The sequence below is a fragment of the Pseudonaja textilis genome, chromosome 3, assembly GCF_049901715.1.
Source record: "Pseudonaja textilis isolate UNSWEBS1 chromosome 3, rPseTex1.2, whole genome shotgun sequence".
Taxonomy (NCBI): Eukaryota; Metazoa; Chordata; class Lepidosauria; order Squamata; family Elapidae; genus Pseudonaja; species Pseudonaja textilis.
In genome coordinates this window covers 36820627-36848360 of record NC_141992.1, presented here as the reverse complement: position 1 = coordinate 36848360, position 27734 = coordinate 36820627, and the positions used below count along the sequence as shown (strand labels likewise).

Sequence of the window (27734 nt, the reverse complement as noted above, 5' to 3'; positions counted from 1 at the left end):
TGCCTTCAAAAGATACTTCTATTTTTCACCAGCGATGATTACTAATTCCCTGAACACAATAAAAAAAGCCCAATTCCCTCAACTGCAACTTAATATGTTTATTTTGCTTATAGGAACAGAACTCCTTGGTGGGTAGACACCCAAACATTCCCTAGTTGTATAAGCAGCAAATTTGTCTAAACGGATTATTATTACTACTATTTCTCACACAACACTATGGTTCTTTCATACTCTGCTACCCTACTAAACTCTAAAGGCAACCAGAGCTTCCCTACTATGCAAGTTATTTTGTTTGGCCCCAGGGAAGTTTTGATAAATTTTATCTAAGGGAATCCTTGTTAAGGAAACTGCAAGCAAGTTGCTGAAAATATGTTTGTTACCTTTGCCAAGCACTACACTGAAAGGAATCTCAGATTTCCCAGGAAAATGAAAGGTTTATTCATTTAATGATTCCAATCACCACAATTCTCACAGGATTCTACCAAGGCAAATATGTGGTCCATTTAAAGTGCAGCAGATTTCAAACCTCTTCACTTAGACTGTTTTTCAACCCTGGCAACTTCCAAATTTATGTACTTTAACCCCCAGAATTCTCCAGCCAGCACTGACTGTTGAATTCTAGGAATTGAAGTCCACATATCTTAAAGTTGCCAAGATTGAAAAGCACTGTCTTAACATCTGAGATGTAAAGATTCTCTTTCTTTTAATACAAACTTTTCATTACAAAGAGCTTTAAGCAGATTTTTGCTTCAATCTTCTCATTAATACAGTAAAATGGAAATTAACTACGGAAAGGGCAAGCCACTAGTATATAAAATGAGAGCAAACCCCTTCTAGCACCAATGTTACCTAATTTGGTAATGAAATGTCTGCAGGAAAACAAGCAAGCTCAGAGAGCCTCGAGGATCCCACAGTTCATTCCTGAGCTACAACATTATCTTACCTTGGGAGATTTAAACTCTGATAGTAATAGAAAAGACATAATTTCCCTCACACAGTCCCATTATTCCTGTTTGTGATAAACCATATTGTTTTGTTTCTTTTTAAGCTGGCTAAATCTTCCACTCAAAGAAAGCCCTGTTTTCTACTAAAATTTCAGGCACAATCTCTTCATTCTCATTCCACAACTCCTGCACACCAATTGCAACTAACTTTGTGTGTAATGCCTTTTCTTCAATGCAGCATTTTCCCCCTCATATTTTATCCTCACAAAAAGCTTTTTAAAGTAAGCTATTGGTTTATCCGTGAGAATTCAGATGATTTAGGAATGGGTCTATTGAAATTGGTATTTTCAACAATAGCCAAATATTCTCCCCGCCCACCCCTTCCCCTTTAAACATACTAATGAGGTGCACTTTGAGAAGTCAAATCTGGTCCTGCAAAGACCTTACATTACAAATATCCATATCCATCCATTTGAAACTTTTAAAAATATCATTTGGCAATATTATTTTCTGGAACTTTATTACTTATTTTATAGAATCTATTTCACCACTTATTTAGAACAGTTTGTCCTTCCTGCCTCTTCGTTAATTTGCACAATTAACCTATTAAACATAAGAATATGACTGAACGTGGAAGAGAAATTTTTTTGCCAATAATGAAAGATTCCATTACATCATCTCAAATCAAGCAAAAAATAAACATTCTTTATGTCAGTTTTATTATTATATTCTTAGAGAAACTGAGGAATCAGCAGGGGCTAAACCTTCTTTTCTGGTAGGCTTTTGTACAAACCCAGTGTAGAGTCATTTGGGCGAGCACTAAGTGGGGGAGGGGCTGGTTAAATGTCCAGTCAGCTCCACAGCAAGTACTCTAGGCATGTGTGGACATATAATAAACCTCCTTTGCAGGCCTGAAATCATGGGGAAGGTGTCTCTCTACTCAGTTGCACCTGAAATAAGCAGAAGTTGAAAACTTACTATCTTTAATTTTATTTCAGAAAAGCTCAACTGAGGGAATGCTGCTCTGTTTATTTTTTTTATTTAAGGCAGTATGTGTCTTTAGGTTCAGAAAAGGAAGAAAAGGCAATCTGTAGTCCCCACCTCCCCTCCATAATTAAAGTGAGGTAGTATGCTCATGTTTCCAGTTAGATTTTGCAAAAACATTTGTTTTTAACTTTTCAGAAAAGACTAGATTTCAATTATCTTTCCCCCCATTTTTCAGGCACTGATTTTAACAGTTAAAATATAAAGTTACAAAATATAACTTTATTGGGGCTTTAGTTATTTCAATAAAGCATAAAACAATGTGAGGATTATCCATGGATGATATATTCAAGAAGAGAGTTATGTTAATCATTAATTATAGGGCAGGTTTAATGGCATTAATTAGGGTTAGGCCTAGTCAAAAATAAATAAATGAATAAAGGCTGTAGCTTTATTTTTTCATGCATTGCAGACACTGATTTTAAAACCTCCACAAAAATTAAGATTTCATTAGAGCTTTCTTTATTATAAAAGTGCAAAAAAAAAGGGTTGCTTAAACATAAAGGCTTTCAATGCAGCTAAGCCCTAATGTTACTAGAGGTCAATGTACTGCAGGGGAAAGTTAGCTTAATCATTAACTTTAGGGCTGGCAAGCAGCTGTTCTTGATGGCACTGAGTGGTGCTTCATATCCAATAGGCATGTGACCTGGTAGACATGGCATTAGATGGAGTTTATTTTAATGATGTCACTGATTAAATAAACAGATAAGCTCTATATACTATACACTATTTAAGAATATATTTTTAGAGAAAAAAGCAAATTATACCTCTGTTCGCTTAGTATAGGTAGTCCTCATCTTACAACCATTTGTATAATGATCAATCAAAGTTACAATTGCACTAAAAAAAGTGACACAACAGTTGCAGCATCCCAGGGTCATTTGATCGCCATTTGCAACCTTCCCAGCTGGCTTTTAACAAGCAAAAGCCAATGGGGAAACTCTTTAATGACTGCATGATTCACTCAACAACTGCAGTTATTTGCTTAACAACAATGGCAAAAACGTTCGTAAAATCAGTGCAACTCACTGGTAACTGTGGTCATTAAATCGAGAACTACCTGTAACTCCCTTGATATATTATTATTTTTCTTATGTGCCATCCAATTGTTGTGGATTCTTAGCAACTATATAGATAGATAGATTTTCTCCATGATGATCTATCCCTAACTTGTTTTTTCAGGTCTTTTCAATTGGGTACTCATTGCCATTGCAATTGAGTTTATTCACCTTGCTGCTGGTCATCCTCTTCTTCTCTTCCCATCCACCAATCCCAGCATTAGAGCCTTCTCCAGAAAGTTATGTCTTCACATAATGTGTCTGAAGTAGGATAATTTGAGCTTGGTCATTTGTGCCGCAACTGAGAACTCTGGATTGATTTTTCCAATGATGCATTGACTTGTTTTCTTGGTGGCCATGTTATTCTCAAGAGTCTCTTCCAACACCAAAGTTCAAAAGCCAATATTCTTCCTATCATGTCATTATATCAACAAACCTTCACTTCCATAGGATATCACAGAGAATACCATAGCTTGTACAATTCTGAACTTTTGGTACAACCTCAGGCTTATTAAAAAGCAATCTTTGTGTGCCAAGCAGATACAAAGGGAGCATGCCAGGTCAAACGCACTTAAAACCAGCACTTTCGATTTGGAAGCAAAAGATTCTTTGGAACAGGTGGGGATATAAATCTATCTTCAATTCCTTAACAGAATCTATCTGCAACTTCTTAAATAAGAGACATCTTTTCCTGGAATCATGTGGCTGCTGCAGTATTATCCTGGGAAAGGAAATGGTCCATATAAGGACTTAACCATTAGTGTTGTGTGTGAGTCTCCACACACTCCAGAATACCTTTTTGCTTTTGAATCCTAACACAACAAACAGTATAAGAAACAAACATTAATGTTTAGTAAAAAAAAAAACGTGATCTCAGGTAAAAGAGAAAAGGCACTGTACAAAAATGTATTTCATCAGATCATAAACCAATAGGATACAGGCATCTTTCCATACATACATAGTAGCAATAGCACTTAAGACTTATATACCACTACACAATGCTTTACAACACTCTAAACAATTTCAGAGTCAGCATATTGCCCCCACAATCTGGGTCTTTATTTTACTAACCATGGAAGGCTGAGTCAACCTTGCATATCTTTCTAACAGTAAAAAGAAAGATCATAGATTTACACAATCATATACTTTGAGAATATGCAAAATACTCCAAATTGTATTGAAGTGCAACTGAATGACAGAGATAATGATTTGTCTAACACTGCATCATGGTTATTAAAAAAACAATTGTACAGATAATCCTAGTTTAACCACCCTAACTGGGATTTGAGCATTCATCACTAAATAGTTGTTAGATGACACATCATGTGGCCACACCATCTGTCAACAACAGCTTTGGTACTCATGAATGAAGGCAAATATACATGTCCCAGGATAACGATGCAGGATCCAATCTGAGATGGACTTGGAAGTCCAAAAGCTCAGAAGATTAAACCTGTGGCCCCAGTGACCCATCCAAATTGGATCATGCAGCATTAGTACTCTCAGTTGCGATTGTTAAGCCAGGATCACACTATCATTAGGCTATGGCCTTATGTTTCTCCTATCTTGCTGCATTCACTTCCACTTCAAGTCCTTGCAACCCCATATCTGACCTTTTGGCTGCCCTATGCTCTGCCTTGCACCCCTACTACACTATGCTCCACCACCCCTATTCATGGCAATCCATGAATTATAAAGTAGGAATTTGGGTGGCAGATTCTTTTACCTTCAGAATTAAGAAGCTTTATTCTCAAAGAAGATGAAAAAAAAAATGGCTTCATTCCTTCCAATGACATCATCCTATTGCTAAATGCTTTCCTGTAGCCTTGCAGAAGATCAGAAGGCCCTAATCCTCAAATGATGCCCACATTTGTTAGCATACCAGGTGAACCAGGTTATTATATGAATAATGTAATATATTCCCCAGATAGTGGGGGCTGGGGGAGCATTTGGATGTCCTTCCTTCTTATCAGATCTTCAGGTATAGGGAAACAATAAAAAAACCCTTCTGGAAATCTTTGGTCATCACAATAGTTCCAATAATATTCATCCATCCATCCATGGGTCCATCCACCCATTCATTCATTCATTCATTCATTCATTCCTCAAAGTCTTAAATGTTTCTATGTGGGTGGCCCATTTTAGTAATAAGCTAAGTAGAAAGTTTGAATTAGTTCTTACATGTTTTTTTTTCTTAAAAACAAACCAAACTTGACTTTTTCAAACCTTTTTACCTCCCAGGTTTCTGAATATCACATACTATACATCAAACACATACAACTTCAGCTGAGTGCCTGCTTCTGAATGTTTTATAGTTCTAGGCGTGCTTAAATGGATTAATGTCATTATTTGAATGAGGTGTTGCTGCTCTTAAAGCAATGTAATTAAAGGCTCCTTTGCCACAAAATATGTAAAGCACTTTGCTTTCAAGAACATAAGAAGAACCTCAATGAATCAGGTCAAGGGGTCCATCCAGGCTAAATGTCCGGATTCACACTATCTACCTGCCCTTTAACAGCCCTTTTCTACTGTCACTTTCTAGCAAAGATAATCTGAAGAATGTTACCTGTGATTAAAGCTAATTATCTTCCAGGACAGCCATGAAGATTTCAAAACATGAGGCTTCACAAATAACTAATAAGTGTCATAAATGCTTTGATTTATAATATTTTGTGTAAAGGCTCATGCAGACTGGTAGTGATTTTCTCAGTATATGCTTTGAGAAAAACAATAGAAGCATGTGTGAGACATGTGTGAGAGTCATTTTTTTAGCAGCTACTCAGCAATTTCTTTTTTTCCTACAGGCAGTAAGTCTTGGTGCTCTAAGTGCTCTAAGATTTAGGACAGGGGTCCCCAAACTTGACACCTTTAAGACTTGTGGACTTCAATTCCCACAATTCTCTAGCCAGCTGGCTGGAGAATTCTGGGAGTTAAAGTCTACAGGTCTTAAAGGTGCCAAGTTTGGAGACCTTTGATTTTGGATGTCTCCAAATGATACCTAGAAACCTTCTTTGGAATTAAAGTAACTTTACCAAATACTTTAAAAGCACAGGTGGAATTTATTCTCAATCCTAGTGTCTAATTTGTATTACCCTATTGTTTCATAACAATTCTTGTTGAGACTTTATTAGGAATCCTGTTCTGAGAGTTAGACTTTTTTCCCTTTTTTTTCAAAGAAGCATATCCATTCTGAAAAGATATCTGGTATGGTTTAGTGGTTAAGGCACTGGGCTAGAAAATAGGAGACTGTGAGTTGTGTAGTCCCTCAGGTGTGAAAGCCAGTTGGGTGGCTTTGGGCCAGGCAGCCCAATCAACTTCACAGAGTGATTGCAGGGAAAATAGGATGAAGAGGAATACTATGGATGTTCACTATCTTGAGTTATTTATAAAAAATAATAAAGGTGGATAAAAATAAATACAATCCAAAATATAGATCAGATATGTATACAACTTCACCATAATAAAAAAGATCATTTAGAGAACACCCACAGAACCATCAACAACATCTTTAAAGCAGCTCTGAACAGCAGAAAAGGGAAACAGAGCATGTATATAACATATTCTAACAAAATAGATTTCCATGCAACTTTATCAAAAAGTGCTTTACCACTCAACCCAATATAGAAGAACCAACAGAAGTGCTAAAAAGAATAATACTGCCATACATCAAGAACATCTCAGAAACCCACTACAAACTACTACCATGTTTCCCCAAAAATAAGATCCTGATTTTTTTGGGGGGGTGGGTCTAATATAAGCCGTACCCTGAAAATAAGCCTGGGGGGATGGGCGTGGCCAGCACAAAAGCTGGAAAGCATACAGGGGCTGACGGTGTCTGGCACAACTGCAGCCCTCCAGCCCCTTGAGCAGTCCAAATACCAATAAGTCCCAGCATGGAGGCAGAGGCGTGGAGGTAGCAGACAGGTGATCAGGATGTGCTGCACAACTGCCTGACTCATGGGAGGCTCACGGGAGGCTTCCATGGTGGCACCAGCAGCAGGCAGAGGCAGAGGCACTGGGGATGGGGAGGCAGGTGATCCCAATGCCCCGTGTGGGAGGGTGTTTGGTGTGCCTGTAGGCAAGCCAAGAAATGGTGGGACGGAGTGGGCAGCAGGTTGGGATTGCCTCTGCTTCTGCCTGGCTCTACTGTGCACTTTTTGCCCCCAGGCACACCAAGTCTGCTTACAAAGGGGATGCTAATTGCTTCATTTCAAACCATCCTTTTTGCAAGCACACGAAGCTTTGAGTCTCTGTCAATTCTCCATCTGGGTGAAAAGTGTTTAGTCACCTATGGCAGGGGTCACCAACCTTTTGGACCTCAGGGACCACCAAACTCATAATTTTAGACCCCATGGACCACTAACTGGTTCTGTGGGTGTGGCCTAATTTGTGGATGTGGCTTGGTGGTCATGTGACTGGCTGGGCATGGCTTGTATGTAAATATTATAAATATTTATATAAATATTGAATGTTTTTATTAAAAAAGAGCAACTTTTACCCCAAATCAGGCAAAGCAGGCAGGCAGATAGAGTAGCTCACAGAATCACAGATTCATTCAGAAATCTATCTATGTGCCATCACTAGCTCAGTCTGTCACATAAAATTTGCTTGCAAGCAAACTCACAAAATTAACTCACAACACACCATGTATGTAAATATTGACTTTTTTATAAAAAAGAGAAACTTTTACCCAAAATCAGATAAAGCAGGCAGACTGAGTTGCTCACAGAATCATTCAGTGATCTATCTATCTGCCATCGGCTAGCTCAGTCTCTCAAATTTGCTTGCTGTGAGTCTGCACTGAATTTGCTTCCAAGCAAACCTTCAGTCCTAAGGGAGGTTCGGCTGTACTCACAAGCAGAGCCGAAGAGCTAAAGACTAGCTAGAAAGCAAGAAATCCAACCATTTTCTGCTTCCTAGCTAATCTAAATCTCCTGGCACAGCAGAACAGCTGATGGTTGGAAAAATAGCAATTTAGCAGGCAAGTTTGCCAGGTAAGGAGTGAGTGGGTGGGGAGGGCTCCTGCGGGCCATGTGGGTGGGGCAGCCTTGTGTTTCTGTGCAGCCTGGATTAATTGCTTTTGGGGGGGGGTGCTCTGGGGGGTGAGATTTCTCTGCAGCCCACCAAAAAATTTTTGTGGCCCACGGCCTACCAGTTGGCAACCACTGACCTATGGGGTGCTTGGGAATGGACCAAATCACTTTGTTCCCAAATGCCCAACAGACAACCAAGCACATTTTGCCCAGATGGAGAAATGACAGAGACTCAAAGCTTCGTGTCTTGCAAAGGGGATGGTTTGAAATGGAGATATTAGTTCAGTTCAAAGTGTCCCCTTTGAAAGCAGACAAGCTGGGCGAAAAGTGTTTGGGCAGCTACCACCGGCTCTGCCCTGTCCATCCCATTGTCTGCTTGTCTGTGGCCTCAATCGGGGCCAAGCTCTTGGCATGCCCCGCCCTCCACCCGCCCTGCCAGGAGGGAGACGAGCCCCTCCGAGGCCAGCAGCAGCATGGGCAGCCGCTTGGTGGCCAGCACGGTGCCTCCCATGGCCAAGAAGTGCCCAAGCTCTGCCAGTAGAGACAGGAAAAAAAAGGGAAGAGGTGGGCCTACTGCTACAAAAATGTGACAGTGGGCAGAGATGGACAGCTCATGTTTTGGACAGCCCCAAAGTTACTCCACTTTTGGTACATTATGGGACCTTACAGGTATTTTTTTTCATCTGAAGGAAACAAAATCCAAATGATTTAAAAGCTCAAGTGGCAATAAGCTGATCTAAAAGTATTAATATCTCTCTACCTGACCAAGGCTTCCATAAAAGCACAAAGTAAAAATAATATTACCTGTTGTTTTCAAACTACTAGTCCCTGCCATGTTATCAGATTACATAACTTTCTAATTGTTTCCATAGCACAATGTTCTTCTCCATGCTATTATAACAGTCTGACTGTAACATATTGTCAGCTATGGTTCAATGGCAAGTTCTTCTCCTGTCCACACTGCTGTGAGGTAATAAGATCAAGCTGAGCAGTCATTCTCCATGTTTTTGTTTAATGGGGTGTCAAATCCCACCTACAGCTTAAACTTCAGTCTTTTTGCTTTCAGCAAGGCTTTGCAAAGAACAAAAGGAATGACCAAAAGCCTTTGCTTTACTCCCATATTTCCTCTCTGCAGACATATATTTCAAAAAAGCTGTTGAAAAAAGAAAGGCCTGGGTTTTCAAAGGGATAGCTGTGATTGCTTCTGAAAGCAGAAACAATGTGGTGTCTTGTATACCTTAACGATAAACAAACTGATGATGACAGTGTAAAGGTTTGTGATTGACATTCCACTTCATCAGATAAATGGAGCAGTTAGTGAACAGGAGAGAGGATGAATACAAGAGCTACTGCCAAGTTTCCAAGGAGGTTAAATGAGAGCACTGTCTGTACATTAAGCAGAAAAGAGTTCTTACGAAGAGAAAAGAAGAAATAGTAACTATTAGGAATCCTGGAATGATCAAAGGATGTAATTTTGTACATGGCAATAGTAGGCAGAGCTCTGGAAGACTTTACATTCATATTTCAAAACACCAGCTTTCTAGACTTTTTGAGTAGGACTGTAAGCTCAAAATATATGGAAAATAAATTGTTAAACAATCGCAACCAGGAATGCCATGCAGGATTTCCACATGTGATGTGCAGGGGATTTGGTACATTTTCCCCTCTACAGTAGAATAAGCTGTATTACCTTAATTGGCATCACTAGCTGAGCAAACTTAAGTCTTTGTTTAGCTTTCTAGATTTGGGGTGCCTGTAACTGTATGTGTCTATGTGTGTCTATAAAAATGCAAATCTTTGAACAACTCCTGTTTAAGATGTCATTGCAACTGCAGTTCTCAGCTAACCTCACCACTGCAAGCCCATTTTCAAGAAGGGAAAGACAATACAATAAATAGAGTATATCAAAGGTCAGGTCCCATAGACTAATCACAATGTTTTATTATTTTTTCAGAGAAAATATTCCTATTTTTAGGAATGATCAAAGGCCATCCACTAAAGGAAATTCATAGAAGAAAATGGCAATGAATATAAATATTGAGTATAAATAGTTATGGTATTCCCTTTTGGTATATACCCTTTTGAGATCTTAGAAAAAAGTTTTGCATATACATTCAGGATGTTTTTCTTTGTTGATCCTAATCTAATTATCTACTTTTTAAGGGGTAAAAAGGGAATAATAAACACAGATTCATTTTAGTTTACCTGTGACAAAATACAGACTTTTCTGGATATGGATCTTGGTTTATTGGCAATAGCATGCTGAGCTTTGAGATATTTTATGTTCCTATTTTGTAAATAGAAAATTAAGGCTATAGTCCTATATCAATGAAAATGTTCCTTTGAATTCAGCGGAGGTTACATTTGATTAGACATGCAAAACCATATTCTGTCAACCTGTAATATTTCTATTTACTCCATTGATCACTGATATGATGCAAAGAGCCACAATCAGGGCCTCCAAATCTAATTATGTAATGAAAAAGTCACACTGGGCAAGTGCATATTTATGCAATCCATACTTATGTAATGTATAACCATATTTATAAATTCAATGATGGCTTCCTTCAGAATTGTTTGTTTTTGTTTCTCTTTAAATTGGTGATTAGCTGCACTGCTCAAGCACAAAAAGCCAAATAGCTGCGGAACATGTTAATAGAAAAGGGTGTCAAGGATTAACAAATGCGCCCCATTGTGGTTGTTTATTTCCTTTGTTGTTTCTATGGTTTCAGTGAAAGTCCCCCCAAGGTTGATGTTAGTATGAAATAAGATGAATACACAAGTTATAGAGTGATGTTTCCCAACAATTAAAGTGATGCCTGTTTCTTCAAAATTGGGGATAAAAAGTGAAAAGACATTCTTTTATTAATAGAAACAGTCTGGCTGAGATTTCAAAGCACTGGATTCTTTCATGCTCACTGGAAAATTTCACAAGCTTAAGTCCAACACTTAGCAAGATAAAAAGCAAACTTATGTTAATTATATAACTTAAAATGAACTCGGCCTCATGGTTATTCCTCTACTCTGTCAATAGAGCTGTTGAAATTAGCAGATCAGAAATGTGATCATAGTGCCGGAGGCAGAATATTAGTCCACCGAACATACGATTCTTAAAAAAAAATCTTGCTGTCCCCAAAAGCTAATAATCGATAACAGAATTTGATTGCAGATTATAAATTAATGATGTTATCTGGGGGCTGAATAAAGATAACCAATTGATGCTACTCAAGGAAAGAGCCTTGCATGCTTATTCTTCTCCTTGATCCAGAAACCCCTTTCAGTTTACATAAAAAAAAAACCCTACAAAAATCTAAAATTTCAGTTTAAAAATGCAGAAATTTTAGCTAATGTGGGTGGGTTAAACAGTCATGATGGTGACCACTTGATCGAAGTTCCACCTCTTTTTTTTTTTTTACTGCATGGGAACTATTGCAAGAACTCTGTGCAGTTGTGGCTGCCATTTTGACTTTTTTGACCCCTCAAATATACCCTTAACAGAGATATTTTGGACAAGAAAGTATAGTAGTAAAAGGCACACAAAAATATTTCGTGCCCAAACTTCCAATAAATCATAGAGCGCTAGGGCAGTTTTCCATATCTACCCTTCCCTTAAGTTTTAAACTATAATTCACATCATCTCCATTTAGCACTATCTTAAGGTAAAGTTATTAGTCTGGGTTAGCATTATTTAAGAGAAAAACAGCCATCAGAAAGAATCACCAAGCTAATAAATTGTAGCTTGGCTTCTTTGTAGCGTTTTGACCAACACTTAGATACAACGTATTTCTATTTAAGACTTGTAAAAGTGACTTTTGACCACTTTCAGATAATAGGAAGAGTAATCCTCTACTCCAGTATTTTGGAAACACACCACTATTGGGTAGGTGTTGGGAGGTCTTGGCAAACTGACCTATATTGCCCTATGAGGATATTATTGTTAATGCACCCAGATTCTTGGCATTCCCCCTTACTGAACTGGCAAGCATACCTGTGCCCAGCATCTTAGGCAGCCTCTCCCTGCCCTGGCTAGGGAAGATGGGAAATGTTATCCAAGACAAGGAGGCTTTTGGCATCTGTGGGATCCCCGGTGTTGCTGGCTTCCGAGGAAGGCCACTGCACACATCTCAGTTCACCGTATGCAAACGCTTATTTCCAGTTCACCCCCTAGTCTGAGTGTGCAACAGCTACCCTTTCGTTTATTCCCTGCGGAGTCCCGAGGTTCCAACATCGCTCGCCTTTGTTGTTCTTATTTCGGATTATAACCCAAAGGCGAGGCTCCGGGTGGGGAAGGATGCTCGCCTGCAGGGAGCAGCGGGAATTCGCGGAGTACCTGCACAACGGAAAGCGCCGAACAGGTAAGCCCGATCAGCAGCCGCCCCACGCGGAGGAAAAGCCTGGCACGAAGTCGTCTCTTTCAACATCACAAACGCCACAGTTCCTGCTCAACACCGCGCGCACACGCACGGATACACATCCACAGAGCAGAGCTGGCACCCTGTTCCCTCACCCCCTGAATCTTTAGCCCCCGGCCGCCTTCCGCTCCTCCGGCCCCGCACTGACCCAGAAGATGAAGTTGAAAAGGAAGAGCAGGAACTTGACGCAGCGCATCCCTCCTTGCACTCGCCCCATGGCAGCAGCGGCTCTTCCTCGCGGGCTTGCTTCCTCCTCCTGCAGCAGCCAAGAACAAGCCCCGCGTCCCTCTCGTCCAGAAGCCGCGGCAGGCGCCTTTACCGCTTGCCGCTTTCCAGCCGGGGAGGGCGCAAGGGCGGAGCCTGCGAGGAGGAGGCGGGGCGGAGCTGCGGGTTGTTGAGGGCCCTTTGACCTTCCGCTCCCAACAGAGACTTCGCCGGGACTCGGCTTCTAACGTTAAAAAAAGGCTCGAGGGGGCCGAGAAATGTGCCAGCCTTTTCTTTTGTCTTAACCGAGACGAGACGGGACGAGATGCGCTTTGGCGGGAACCGTGTCCGCCTTGAGGCAAAACTCTGCTCGTGGGAACCGCCTTCAAGATTACATTTTGGCGCTAGACTCGTCCCTTGATATCGCACCTCCTTTGCTCTCTTCAGGATCCGTTGAAAATATATATATATGGTATTCAGCTTTGTGCGAGTATTTTCCCACGTCATTATAGGTGTGCTTTTAAAGTTGTAGCAACGTTTCGGCAGAATCTCATCTGCCATCATCAGACTTCTGTATTGTGGTTGTCTGTGAGTCAGACTTTCACAGCCGTTGTGTGAAAGGCTGTGAAAATGACTCACAGACGAACACAATACAGAAGCCTGATGATGGCAGATGAGGCGGGGAATAAAAGCTACCCAGTCCACATAGCAGTTGTGCTCCCACAAGACAGTCGAGCAAAACAAATTCATCATTTTAGCCTATGCTGACACCGGGAGGTTTATAGCTCCGAGCTGCAGAAAACTGGATTATTTAAACAGACCGTAGTTAAATTCACGTGTCCCAGGAAATAGAAGAAAGTTTGCAGCTGCAAACCTTGATGCTGTTTTAAAGTGCTTTTCTCATATTAAAAATAAAAGCTTTCTGCAAACTGGATTTTATTTTCCTAGGGAGAAAAATTGGTTTACAGCATTATGCACAGCATCACTTTTCTATTTGTAACAAATTTTCATTTTACCCTAATACTGGATAGTACTAAAAGAGGTCACTGCTTTTAATGAATGTTTTTAAAAGGGGAAATAGTCTCAGAATATAGTTGGATTTGTATGCCTAATTACCACAATAATATATTAAAGTCTGTGGTTTGATATCTAAATTAAAGCAGCAATTGGAACACTATTGGTTTATTTGGGGACTTATAATAGCATTTGGGGAGGGTGCCTTTGAATCGGTATTGACTCCTAGTGATTGCTTAGACAAGTCCCTGCAGTTTTCTTGGAAAGATTTTAAGAAGTGGTTTGCCATTGTCTCCTTTCTAGAGCTGAGAGTGACTGGCCCAAGAACACGCAGTTGGCTTTGTGCTCAGTGCAGGGTTAGAACTTCTAGTTTCTTGCCTGGTACCTTAAACACTACACCAAACTGGCTCTTATAATAACTTAATAACCACATATTCCCTAATTTAAGAAAAACTTGACCCATGAAGACGAGTTCTGCCACCATGCTTTATCACAAGGGGCTGAATTACGACTGCTGAATCAGCCTGTTCTCACCTCCGCTGCTTTTAAACCATGCGCTTGGAAGGCAGGGCATAATGGCTTGAATTTCCTCTCAAAAGGGAAACACAGGACAGGAAAGAAGGATGCAACTGCTTGTCTTTCCATCATCAAGAGGGAAGAAAAAAAAATCTCTGTGGTGGCTGCACAGCTGGATAATTGGACTTGCTTGCTTCATGGTGGGACATGGTACTTCCTGGATCAGGTGTGGCATTTTCCCATCTCCGAGAACAAGCAATTCCCATTTAGGAATCAGCTGTACTAAAATGTTCTCATGCTCACACATCCCTCTTAAGTACTGTGGCAAAATAAAGGCTAGTATGGAGCTTGTTGATATAATTTTTAAGGGACTCTGTAAAACAGATTATTTTAAAAGATACTTCAAATTGTTATTTTTCAAGGTCATAGAAGGCAGCTCAATGAGAATATGAGATGGCATGAACTAGATGGCATGAGGACTAGAATGCCTCAGTATAGTTTAACTTTTGCTTATCTCAAAAAGCTATGAATTAAATATAGAACACATGCTTTGCTACCAAATTAAAATTCCTAGAAGAAGAAATGCTTTCATATATAAGATATAAGTATTTGGTGTCTGCACATAGAAATGACAGGACATAATCTGAAGTGGTTTATCTAGGAGTTTTGTGTTTTGTGCTCTAACGGTTCTATGTGGTTTGCTTCACAGAAAGGTTTTCTGATAAAAGTGTTCTGCAGTCTGGAAAGTTTCATCATCTGGCATGTAAACTTTGTTTACAGCCACATCCTTATACAAACTAATTATCATTAAAAGATCAACTCAGTCCTTGGTGTTCCTGTATATACATGAAAAATCATTGTTGGATTATTCTTAGTAAAGGCACAATTTTAAAAATACACCACCCTTCTAATTTACAGTTTAAATTAAAAAAAGTCTTGGTTAAGGGAATTGAAGAAATATGAAAGACATGAACGACTTGCATCAGTTACTGATATTTAATTTGGTTCTAATAAACATTGCTGAACAACTGAATTTGGTAGATAAATTCTATAACTTTTCCCACATGATGAAATAATTAAAATCCACTTTCTGAACCCAAAAGCTTATTCAGATGATCAGTTACAGAATACAGAATAACAAAGTTGGAAATGACATTTTCTAGTCCAAAGCCTTCCCAAGCAAGAGACCCAATATTATTCAAGAGAAAAGGCTGTCCAATCTCTTCTTAAAAACTTCCAGTATTGGAGCACCCATAACTTCTGAAGGTATGCCATTCCAACGATCAATTGTTCTCACTATCAGGACATTTCTCCATAGTTCTGAGTTGGATCTGTTGTCATCCGTTACTTGTCTTGCCCTCAAGTCCTTTAGAGAGTAGGTTATCCCCCTCTTCTCTGTGATGTACTAATTAGTGGTACTAATACATCATGTGACCTTGATACTAGTCTCTGTTGATGGACTCATTGACTTTTTTGGCAGCTGTAGCACATTACTGGCTAATATTTAAGTGATTGTCCACTAGGACTCCCAGATCCTTCTCACAGTTACTACTATTGAGCCAGGTACCACTTATTTGTACCTGATTTGGTTTTTCTTGCCTAAGTGTAACCTTTCTTTCCATTGAATTTCATTTTGTTAAATAGGGGGCAGTGTTCAAGTCTGGCAAGACCTTTCTGGATCTTGACCCTTTCTTTTAAAGTGTTGGCTATTCCTCCTAGCTTGATGTTATCTCCACATTGATGAATTGCCCTTCTACCTCTTCATCTAAATGGTTTATGAACATGTTAAAGAGTACTGGGCCTAAGATTAAAACCTTGGGGTACCACACTGCATATTTTCCTCCATGTAGATATAGTTCCATTGAGGAGTATACATTGAATGTAGTTTGTCAGCCAGTTACAAATCCAGCTGGAGGTTGGATGCTGTCTATCCCAAATTTTCTATCTTACCAAGAAGTAAGTTGTAGGCTGTTCAGTAAGTCTACTTTGTCAAATGCCTTATCAAAGTCCAAGTATACTATGTCCACATTATTTCGCTGGTCACTAATTTATTCACTTTGTCAAAGAATACAATAAGATTTTTTGACATGATCTGTTTTTGATAAACTCATATTGGCTTTTAGTAATAGCTTTGCTTGTCGTCGCAGATCTGTTGCTTAATTACCTTTGCTAGGATCTTGTAAGTGCTAGAAGATGCACCATTTCTTATCCTTAATACAAGTGCTGAGTCCTATCATAATAAAGTGAAGTAAACTTCTTGTTGCATAAAAAGAGAACATGAGAGTCAGTTCAACAGGAAGTTGAAAAGAAGCTGAATATGAAAGTTTCCTGTTAATGAATGTGGTAGGACTTTCCAGCCCTTTTAGTTTGCACAATTTATGAACTATCTTTTGAGAGAAATCAATGCATTATCATGCCTGAGATGGAAATATAGAATTGTTCCTTCCTTAAAAGCAGGTGATACATTTATTCAGATACAACACTTCAGAATAAATTCTGTATACCTACTGAATCTTTCCTGTTTCTAATTATTTGATTATACCTTTTCATTCTGCTAAATCTTTCAATTTGATACTTATTTTATTTTATTTTATTTTTTTTATAAATTTTTATTATTTTTTTAACATAAAAAACACAACAACAAAACATAAAAGTATCAGCTCCCCCATATTTTTGTACACACCGTAAGTCGGTTGGTCCATCGGTTTTGTGCATTCACCTCATAGTCACAATTACAGTTACTTTATATAATACTCTTATCAATACAAATTTATAAATCCTAGTATCGCTATTAAAGAAAAAAAAAAAATTTGACTAAACTTTTATTCGGTCATGCCTTTATGAGATAACTATATTTTAAATATTTTATTCTAAAACAAATCTTATAATCATACCAATTCTATCCCAAATATGAAAAAGAAAGAAACAAAGAAAACTATTATATAGATATAGTATCAAAAACCAATAAAAGGAAAGGGAAAATAAAGTCATTATTATTCCTTATTATCTAACTTTTATATTTTAATATTTCATCATTCAACCATTGATAGAAAAGATCCCAAACTAAATAAAATTGTTTATCTTCTTGCTCTCTAATTTCAAAAGTCAATCTACTCATCTCAGCACATTCCAAAATTTTCTTTACAACTTCTTCTTGCAATGGAATTTTCTCATTTTTCCAATTTTTGCAAATACAATCCTAGCAGCAGTCAATACATTTACAATCAAATATTTCAACTCTTTACTATAAGTATCTGGTAGTATTCCCAATAGAAAAACTCCGGTTTCAAGTCTATATGCTTCTTTGTCATTTTTCCAGCCACATGTGGATTTTAGTCCAATATTTTCTAGCATCCTCACAAGTCCACCACATGTGATAGTATGAACCAGGTTTCTGATGACATTTCCAGCATTTTTCGGATTTGTTCTTGAACATTCTTGCTATCCTTGTCGGGGAAAATGCCACCTGTAAAACATCTTATACAAGTTTTCTTTATAGGCTGTAGACATTGTCATTTTATAATTTTGCGACCATAATTTCTGCCATTTCTCTAAATCAATCCCATATCCAAAATTCCTCCCCCACGCAATCATAGTTTCTTTAACTTGTTCTTCCTCAAGCTTAATTTGCAATAAATAACCATACAATTTTTTAATCACCTTTTCATCAGTACCCATCAAAATCTTATCCAAGTCAGTTTGCTTATCATAAAATCCCTCTGCTTTGGAATCCTCATAGTACTTTGAATGTATTTGCAAATATGAAAACCAATTCATCCGTATACCTTGTTCTTCCAATTTTTGCATCGATTTAAGTTCACCCTTTTCATCTAATAATTCCCCATAGTTAACTGTTTGTTCCTTTTTATAAATTATAGGATAAGAAAACGCTTCTATCGTCGATAACCAAACTGGAATTTTCAAATAAAACTGTTTTTTTATCTTCTCCCAATTCAACCACAGAGACTCCCGTATATAATGCCTTCTAAAATACCCCCGTGTTTTAGTTCCCTTGTACCATAAAAAAGCATGCCAGCCCAACAACAAATCATGACCTTCTAATGTCAACAATCTGGTTTTCCTTAATGTTATCCATTCTTTAACCCACGTCAAGTTTGCAGCTTGGTAGTACAACTCCCAATTAGGCAGTCCAAACCCTCCTCTAAATCTAGCATCCTGTAAAAGCTTTAACTTTATTCTTGCTTTCTTGCCTTGCCATATATACTTCAAAACAATTTTATTTAAATCCTCAAAATATTCTTTTCCAAGCCTAATTGGTATTGTTTGAAACAAAAATAAGACTCTGGGTAAAATGTTCATCTTGATTGTTGAAATCCTTCCTATTAATGACAATTGTAAGTTCTCCCATTTTTTCAAATCTTGAGCTATCTGTTGTTTAAGTTTAATATAATTATTCTCCTTCAATGTACTACATCTTGATGTCAAATATATCCCCAGATACTTAACCTTGTTTGTAACTTGAATTTTTAACAGTTCTGCCAACTCTTCCCTTTGTTTCAGCAACATATTCTTTGACAAAATCTTTGTTTTATCTCTATTTATTTTCAAACCAGCCACCTCCCCATAGACCTCTATCTTTTCCAACAGTTTCGAGGCTGTTTCTATAGGGTCTTCCAAGATAAAGACTAGGTCATCTGCAAAGGCTTGTAGTTTAAATTCTTCCTTTTAATTTTCATTCCTTTTATAGTTTTATCTTCTCTGATATTTCTATTCAACACTTCCAAAGTCAATACAAATATCAAGGGAGAAAGAGGGCAACCTTGTCTTGTGCCTTTTCTTATATTAATAGGATCTGTAAATTCTCCCTCCATCATTACCTTAGCTGTTTGTTCATTATAAATTGCTTCTATTGCCTGAATAAATCTTCTAGCAAAGCCCATCTGTTCCATTAAAAGTAACATAAATCTCCAATTCACGTTATCAAATGCCTTTTGAGCATCTAAAAATATCAAAGCCATTTGCTTTTCAGGATGTGCCTCATAGTATTCCAGGGTGTCCAGAATTACTCTCATATTGTCTCTGATTTGTCGCTTTGGCAAAAACCCATTTTGGTCTGGGTGGATAAAATTATTCAAGTACTTTTTAAGTCTTTCTGCTAATATTGAAGCAAAAATTTTATAATCTGCATTTAGTAAAGAAATCGGTCTATAATTCTTGATTTGCAGTAGGTCCGCCTCCTCTTTTGGAATAAGTGTAATGTAAGCCTCTGACCATGTTTTAGGTATCATCTTTTTTAACATAACTTCATTCATAACTTCTAACAGTGGAATACACAGTGATTCTTGAAAGATTTTATAAAATTCTACAGGAAACCCGTCTGGACCTGGTGCCTTTCCATTATTTTGTTTCTTAAGTGCTTGACTTAACTCCATCATTGTTATATTACTTTCTAGCATTTCTTCAATCTCTTTAGGTATCTTAGGTAGATTTGCATTCTGTAGGTATTGTTTAACTTTCTCCTCATCAATGTCTTCTTTCTTATACAAATGCTTATAAAAATCATAAATAATCTCTTTTTTTCTTTGCTGCCATAACAAATTTTACCTTGGTCGTCTATTAACTGCGGTATTTTCCTCGACTCTTTCTCCTTTCTCAATTTGTATGCTAGCCATCTACCTGGCTTATTTGCATCCTCAAAATAATTCTGTTTAGCATTCCTAATTTTCTGTGCCAGTTCTTCTTTCTCTATTAAATCCATTTTATGTTTAGTTATATCCAGTTTCATTTTAACATCTTTTCTGTGTGGCATTTTCTGTAATTCTTTTTCAAGTCCCTTATATTCATCATCCAAGGCTTTAAGAGTTCGCCTTTTCCTGTTGTTCTTTTTTCTTGTATAGTCTATTATCAAGCCTCTAACATAGGCCTTCATTGTGTCCCAAACATTCTGTATTGAGGTGTCTTCTTTTCTGTTCTCTTTAAAGAAGAAGGCCAATTCTTTCTCCATCCATTGTATAAATTCCTTATCCTTTAAAATAGAATTATTTAATGTCCATCTCGATCTTTTCCTTTGTCCCTTCCATTCAATTGTCAATGGGTTATGGTCAGCCCAAGTACTTGTTTCAATATTTACTTCTTGAATACTAGACATTAAATCTGTTGAGATCCAAATCATATCCAGTCTGGACCATGATAGATGCCTATTTGAATAGAACGTAAATTGCTTAGATTTATCATTTCTTTCTCTCCATATGTCTTTTAAAGTTAATTCATCTATCATTTTAAAAAGGATTTAGGAAGAGTTTTCCTGTTATGCTTTACTGTTGTTGCAATATAGTCAAGTCTATTATCCACAATTCCATTAAAGTCTCCCATCATAATTACATTAGCATAGTCAAGTTCGGCAGTCTTAGTATGTAATTTTCTATAGAATTCTTCCTGTTTATCATTCGTGCATAAATTGCAATCAAAAGTATCTTTCTATTATTGTCCATTATTTCTACCATTAATATTCTCCCATCATCATCTGTATAAATCATTTTTGCTGGAATGGCCTCTTTAATATATAAAACCACCCCTCTTTTCTTGGATTGTGTCAAAGAGGTAAACAATTTCCTAATTTTGGTTGTAATAACAATTGTTCATGTTGCTTTTTAATATGAACTTCTTGTAAACAAATTATGTCGAACCTTAATTTCATTAATTTATGGAAAATCTTCCTTCTCTTAGCAGCTGAATTCAGTCCATTTATATTCATTGTAATCAATTTTTTTTCTTCCATAATTATGTTTTATATTTAGATTTAACCACTCTCGTGGGTCTTGCCTCACGTTGATCTTTAATATCCACTTGTCCACCTACTGCACCTTCTTCTTTTCCAACCTCCATTTGTTCCTCTTGGGATTCAATTGATGGGACCTCCTTTCCTGCTCCTCCTTCTCTGCCTCCAAAACCTCTGCACAAAACAGTTCTGCTTTCTCAATTGAATCAATTCTATGTCTCTGTTCCTGCCACGTAAACATCAATCCTTCTGGAATCAACCACCTGTAAGACACCTCTTTTTCCAATAACCTTTTAGTCAGGAATCGGTATTCTCTTCTCATCTCTCTCACTCTTCTAGGTATTTGTTTTAAAACCAAAATTTCTTTACTTTTGTATTTCAGTGGCTTCTCTCTTGCTACTTGCAATATTTGTGTCTTCAAAGATTTTTAATAAATCTAATATGAACTTCTCTGGGTAGGTTATTTCTCATCGCATATCTTGTAAAAACTCGATATATCTCATCAATTCCATCCATCATCTTCTCTTCTGTTATCTCGAGCGCCTCCGCCAGAATTCCTACCATTATCGCAACCAAATCTTGTCCTTTTTCTTCTTCTATATTTTGGAATCTAAGATAAAATTCTGATCTATCCAACTCCCACTTCAACATCTCACTTTTTTCTTGTTCAATCGCTGTTAATCTATTGTCGATATTTCCAATTTCTCCTCTCTTTGTTTGCCTCCCTCTTCAACATTTTGGAGTCTCTCTTCATATTTTTCCATCATCTGTTCCATCCTACCTGTTCTTTGTTCAATAGTATCCATTTTTACCTTAAGATCTTGAATTCCTTGCATAATCATCTGGAAGGATACTCTTTCTTGTTCTTTTTCTTTCTCTTTATCTTGCTTTAACAATGTCTGAATTGAGCGCTGTCCAGATGGTGGGGAGGCAGAAGCAGACATAGAGGCACCCAAGATATAAATTTCTTACTCATTTTAAGTGGTTCCAACTCTTCAAGTTTTTTCAAATTTTAATCCACAAAAAAAGAGAAAAAAATATGAAATTATAATCCAAGGTAAAAAGGCCAACAATAAAAAAGCCAAAAGTGAGAGAAAAAAAAAAATTCTTCAAATTCTTCCTGACCTTAGTCCAATAAAAAAAAAAAAAAACCATAAAAAAAAGTAACAGTAAAAATAAAAACCCAATAATAATAATAAACAAGACAAAGCCAAAAAGGAAGAAGGGAAGAAGAAAAAGAGAAAAAACAAAAAACAAAACAAAAACCAAGAAAAATAAGTTTCTTCAGATTCCACACCTTAGTCCAGCCAGAAAAAAAAAAAAAAAAGAAAAAAACCTCAATTAAAAAAGAAAAAGAAATAGTCCGCTAATGTACATTAAAAAAAAAAAGGAAAAAAGAGAAAACAGGATCCAAATAGGCAAAAGAAAAAATAAAATCAGTTAAATCAAAATAAAATATAAGTAGAAAAAAGAAATTCAGAGGCTTCCCTTTGCAAATAAATCAAGCTTAAAAGTCAGGACCTTGATGTTAGTGAAGGGGTTGGCAGAACTCAAAAAAAACAACAACACTGCACTCTATTTAATTATCCAAGGCTCTAATTATAACTCCCTTCTCTTTCCCACAAGCTTCAAAGCTGAGCCATGTATATCCAGAAAGACACCTGTAATAATATTCCACAAAGTGCTTTCCTCTATCTTATCAGGGATGTCCTTGAGAAGAAGAGTCTATTTTTTTTTTTAAATATTTCCGAGCCTCTAGGTGGCAGTGTTACAAAGTATCATAGTTCTCACTTTCCCCCCTCCTCTCTTAAGGGAAAGCCGGCTTGCAATACACAAAACAAAAACCGAAAAATCAAACAAAATCAAGAGAAGCCTCTAGCCCAGAAAAAAAAAAATAAAAAGTCCAGAAGAAGAATAAAACATATGAATATATAGAAAAAAGAAAACAGTCCAGTTATCCAATAAGTAACAATAGAGTCCGGAAGCAAAGAAAAGAAAAAAAAATGGATTCTCTCTTTGACGTTTCCCTAAAAAAACGCCGCTAAATCAATTTTGTCAAAAAACAAAACAAAAATCACACAGGTTTCTTCAGATAATTAGAGTAAACTTTCCAAATTCAAAAAATTAAATAAAAAAAAGAAGTTCTCACCCAACCGACAAACTCTTTCTCAAACTCTTTCCGTCTGGAGTCGCCCCGGCCTCAGCAGCATGGGGGCTGCCTCTCCGCCGCTGGCAAGAAGAGCTTCACCCGGGCTCTCCAGGGATTTTGCGGTATCCCCGGAATCCTCAGGATATGCTCTTCACGATGGCTGTCCCTACGGGACAGCGTAGGTCCGTTGGACCGGCCAGTGGCGGAGATATCGGCTGCAGACCGTATCGCCACGGCGCAAGCTCCTCCCATCTCCATACTTATTTTATTTTATTATTATGCACTGCTTTGAATATCTATATGCATGAAATAATACACAGATTAGTGTAAGTATAACAAGGTAAACAAGTCTGAAATTTCAATTGTGGTGGCTTATTTAATTTTTTTCTCACATTTTCTTCAGCAAATGCTGAAGGGAATGTATGTGCCTTTCTTCTCCATAGTTGATCCCTGTTAACAATCAACGTGTTCATTAACAGAACACAACTGCTGCATTTTCATAACATGCTATGTTCAAGTCAATAAACCACAGTATGGCTTCACAAAATGGCCTGATACACACAAAAAGCTAAATCAGTTGCTTAGTTTCCACACAGTCTGAGGTATATTTAGCCCCATTTCACCCTGATTGAATATATTGTATGAATCTGGGCATGTATGCTTTTTCCTTTTAATAGCCTATGAGATGGAATGGTGGAGATGGAGAGGGAGATCCATAGATTTACCTAGTGAGTCTAGTTTCATGACTGATTAGATATTGATTCTGGATGTGGATCTGATTGTTGCCAATCCTGGTCTAGTATTTCAGGCACCACTAGTAATTCTGGTAATGAATGGGATGCAAGACTTATCATGAAAAAATATGAAAGTGTTAGTTTCTTAATGTGGTGTTGTTCAGCTCTGTGGTGGTCTTACTACTCTGAATCTCTCTACATATGACAGATTATAATTTAGACAGTGCAGATACATCTGCTAAGTAATGTATGTAAATGAGACTTTTCAGATTTTATTCTGGGAATAAAATTATTTATGAAAAGGCCTATAATAGCAAAGTAGTTTTCCCAAAATAAAGTTTTCCCAATTACCTTGTTTCCTTGCTTATGCACAAGGGAAGAAGAATTTGGCTTTCCTGGAAGAAATGTACTTAGGGTTTAGGGAACAGCTATAAGCACTTCTCATTACCATCCGCTTTTTTTATTCCTTTCAGAAATTCTTTGTGAAATGTGGCCTTTAGTAGATACACTAATGTTGAAAGGGCATAGTAAAGTCAAATTAATACTATTAAATATGGGCTGAAAAACTCTGGATGCCCACAAGATGGCAGAAAGAGATGCAGAACACTTTTAATTCCTCATTTGCATCAAATGTGCCACCCACTCCTTGCACTTGAAACATATGATGGTATGAAATTTGTTGCTTTGATGTCAGGGCTGGTGCTGTCTTTTTTATTTTAGTGTGTGGGGAATTAAGAAAAGCAACAAATGGATTGCTCTGGCTGTTTCCCTCATGCCAAGCATTACCTGCTAACCGAAAAAGAATGACCAATCACTCTTCCCTAATGGGAGGGTGCTTGGAATGACATGTTTCACCCCCACTAAATTGCCTTAATAATGAGAAAAGTAGTTCATACTTATGACTTATCTGGCTGTTTTTGAACACAAGTAAATTTTTGTTCTAAACTAGTCTGGCTGACAGGTTGCAGAGTTGGAAAAGACTAAGCCTGACTAAATCCTCCCAGAAGATAAGGAAAGGCAATTGAGGATCACTGGGGGAATCTCTTGCTGGAAAGATCATATCTACTGTAAGCATCAGAACCTGCAACATGTTGTAGCCTCCAAGCCTTTGACGATGGTGTCATTGCTCAGTGGGAGAGCAATGCCTTAAATGGCATAAAAGCACAAGCAAAAAGGCTGGGCTCCTGAAAAGCGAAGGGATTCCTCAGAGCGGATCACTCCCTCTTAGGAGGTTAAAAGCACCAGCTGTGGTGCCTCTGCATAAAAGACTTGGGCAGAAGGCAAGTGATAGATTTGTATTAGATATGTTAACTACTGTTCCTTCTGCTTATGTAAATGCCTGAAATTTAGTTTGCTTTTGGACTCTTTACATTTGTTGTGATCTTCATTCTGGTCTCTGCTGTTTTAAATCCTGGGTTGGACTTGGATCAACACTACCGCTTTCTCTACATCTATATTTGCATTCTTGGTTTTGTTTTTTTATTGCATCCCTTAAAATTTTTATAGGTTTGGGAATATGTTGGGGTTCTGAGAACAGAGCTATTTGCATTTACTATATAGATCCCCAATCCATTAATAAGCAAATGCATTTAGTATTATATATGTATCTATGTATGTGTACATATATATGTATATATCTGCATATCTTTGTTATTTAAGCCTTTTTAACCTCTTTTTTTAAATCAGCTTTGTGATTGGATGGGTAAAACATTTTTACTGGCCTTTGAGAGTTTCCTAAGAACTGGGCATTGCGCCATTGTGTCAAATGAATAATCCAGTCTTGTCCCTTTGGCAGGACAAAGGCCACCTTATTCTTTCAGTGTGTCTTGGCTTAAATTAATGAATATTAATTCTAAATGCATGTAAAATTAAAGCTATAGCTTTTCTTCCTAAACATAAATAAGAATTCGATAAACTTCTTAGATTGGTTTCAATGGTATAGAGCTATACCTCTGATCACATGTATTTTGTGCTTATTTTTTCTTTAAAAAACAACAACCACATAATCTATAGCTATAAGTTACCACTAGCATTGTTATCAAGCAAAGGAATTTGTGGTTTTAGTTTCCATTTTTGTAAGGCAGGCCAACCAGATTGTTATTTCTAAAAATAATACCTGTTTTCAAAGCCTGCCTATGCACATACAGTGTATCACACCTCACTAGTCTTCAAGTGTGCAGCAGGCCCCACAGGCCAGATTTAAGCACCCTAAGGGCTGGATCCAGCCCATGGGCCTTGAGTTTGACATCCCTGGTGTACAGGCTTAGGAATCTGGGTAAGGATTCCTGTCCTATTTCTTTCTGTACATTCCAAAGAACAGGTTTTTGCCTAAGCATCCAAAGGACTGCATCGAAATTGGGCGGAAGGGGGTCTCAAAATGGAATTCTATCATTTAATTTTCCTAAATCACGAAGACATTCTGCTTTGTTCGGGTATTTTCCCATGTCATTATAGTTGTGCTTTTAAAGTTGTAGCAACGTTTTGGCAGAATCTCATCTGCCATTATCAGGCTTCTGTACAGTCTTCGTCTGTGAGTCAGACTTTCACAGCCATTTCAGTTTTAAATTTGGGGCTAGCCCACTGCTGTGCCAGAATGTTTTTTTCTTCATCCTGATTGGTTGGGAGTCTTGGTCTGTGTTTATTGGTCTTGGAGTTTGTTGTGTCCTGCTTGATTGGTGTTTCTAATATCTTCTGTCTGTTTTGTAGCTTTTTTTGTCTTGATTGGCTAGCAACAAACAACAAACTCCAAGACCAATAAACACAGACCAAGACTCCCAACCAATCAGGATGAAGAAAAAACCATTCTGGCACAGTAGTAGGATAGCACCAAATTTAAAATAGAAACGGCTGTGAAAGTCTGACTCACAGACGAACACAATACAGAAGCCTGATGATGGCAGATGAGATTCTGACAAAACGTTGCTACAACTTTAAAAGCACAACTATAATGACGTCGGAAAATACCTGAACAAAGCTGAATACCATAAATATAAATACCCGCAAAAACTTAAGAAAACATGTAGATAGATAGATAGATAGATAGATAGATAGATAGATAGATAGCGCACACCAGCCACCACCATCAGTATTTATAGAGAAATGGCAGCTCCGATCACACACTGCTTGCACTGGCATGAAGCCGAAAGCGCCAGCCTGAAGATGGCGAGTGGGACCTCGCCGAAACCTCACCAAGATACTCTTAATCTGCCTCCATTTTCAGGAACTGGATACCAACCTTTGCTAGTCTGGTTTTTAGCAGACTTGCTGCATTTAGTCTATGGCTAAGAGGTTGTTCACCTCTTTGCAGTGTTGTTGGAAAATGAACATTGAGAGATAAGAATAAGATTTGACAAATGTTTCAAAGATTTGCATGTATGTGTGTGGGAAGGGATAAATTTAATATTCAGGAAATTAGGGGCTGATCTTCTTGACTCAATTTTAAGTTAATATACTTGTGTTAACATTGATATACAGTTTCTGTCAAAATGTCCCTGCTTCCAGAATAGTTAATGTTGGAGAACAGGACCTTCTTACAGACGATCACTTATTAGGGATATTTTAGCTGCACTAATCTTGAATACTCTTTAATACCGGAACTCCATAACCATTGCTGAAAATTCTGGATGTGAAATCCACATATCTGAGGGTTGCCCAGATTGAAGAAGATTGACTGTATTTTTACATTCAAAATGCTAATGATGCAAGTCTCATCATTAAACAAATAATTTAATTTACTTAATTTTACAGAGGAACATTGCTCCCCCTAATCTTCATATATTCATATTTCTCTGATGCAAATCATTTGGTTGTTCACATGTGTTTTCATAATACTTCTTTATACTGTAACTAAATAAAGCAAGAACCTCATTCTTTGTCCCTAGAGATTT

At 37.6% G+C, this 27734-nt stretch overlaps 1 protein-coding gene across 1 annotated transcript in view; it reads right to left on the bottom strand.

The window, feature by feature from the left end:
- The window catches only part of TSPAN2 (tetraspanin 2), a 56766-nt gene extending 43938 nt beyond the window's left edge, over positions 1–12828 (bottom strand). Inside the window, exon 1 of the mRNA XM_026712996.2 lies at positions 12640–12828. Coding sequence (XP_026568781.1) covers positions 12640–12708 — 69 coding nt within the window. The 5' untranslated portion in view covers positions 12709–12828. The remainder of the gene's footprint in view (positions 1–12639) is intronic.
- Positions 12829–27734: the final 14906 nt, after the last annotated feature.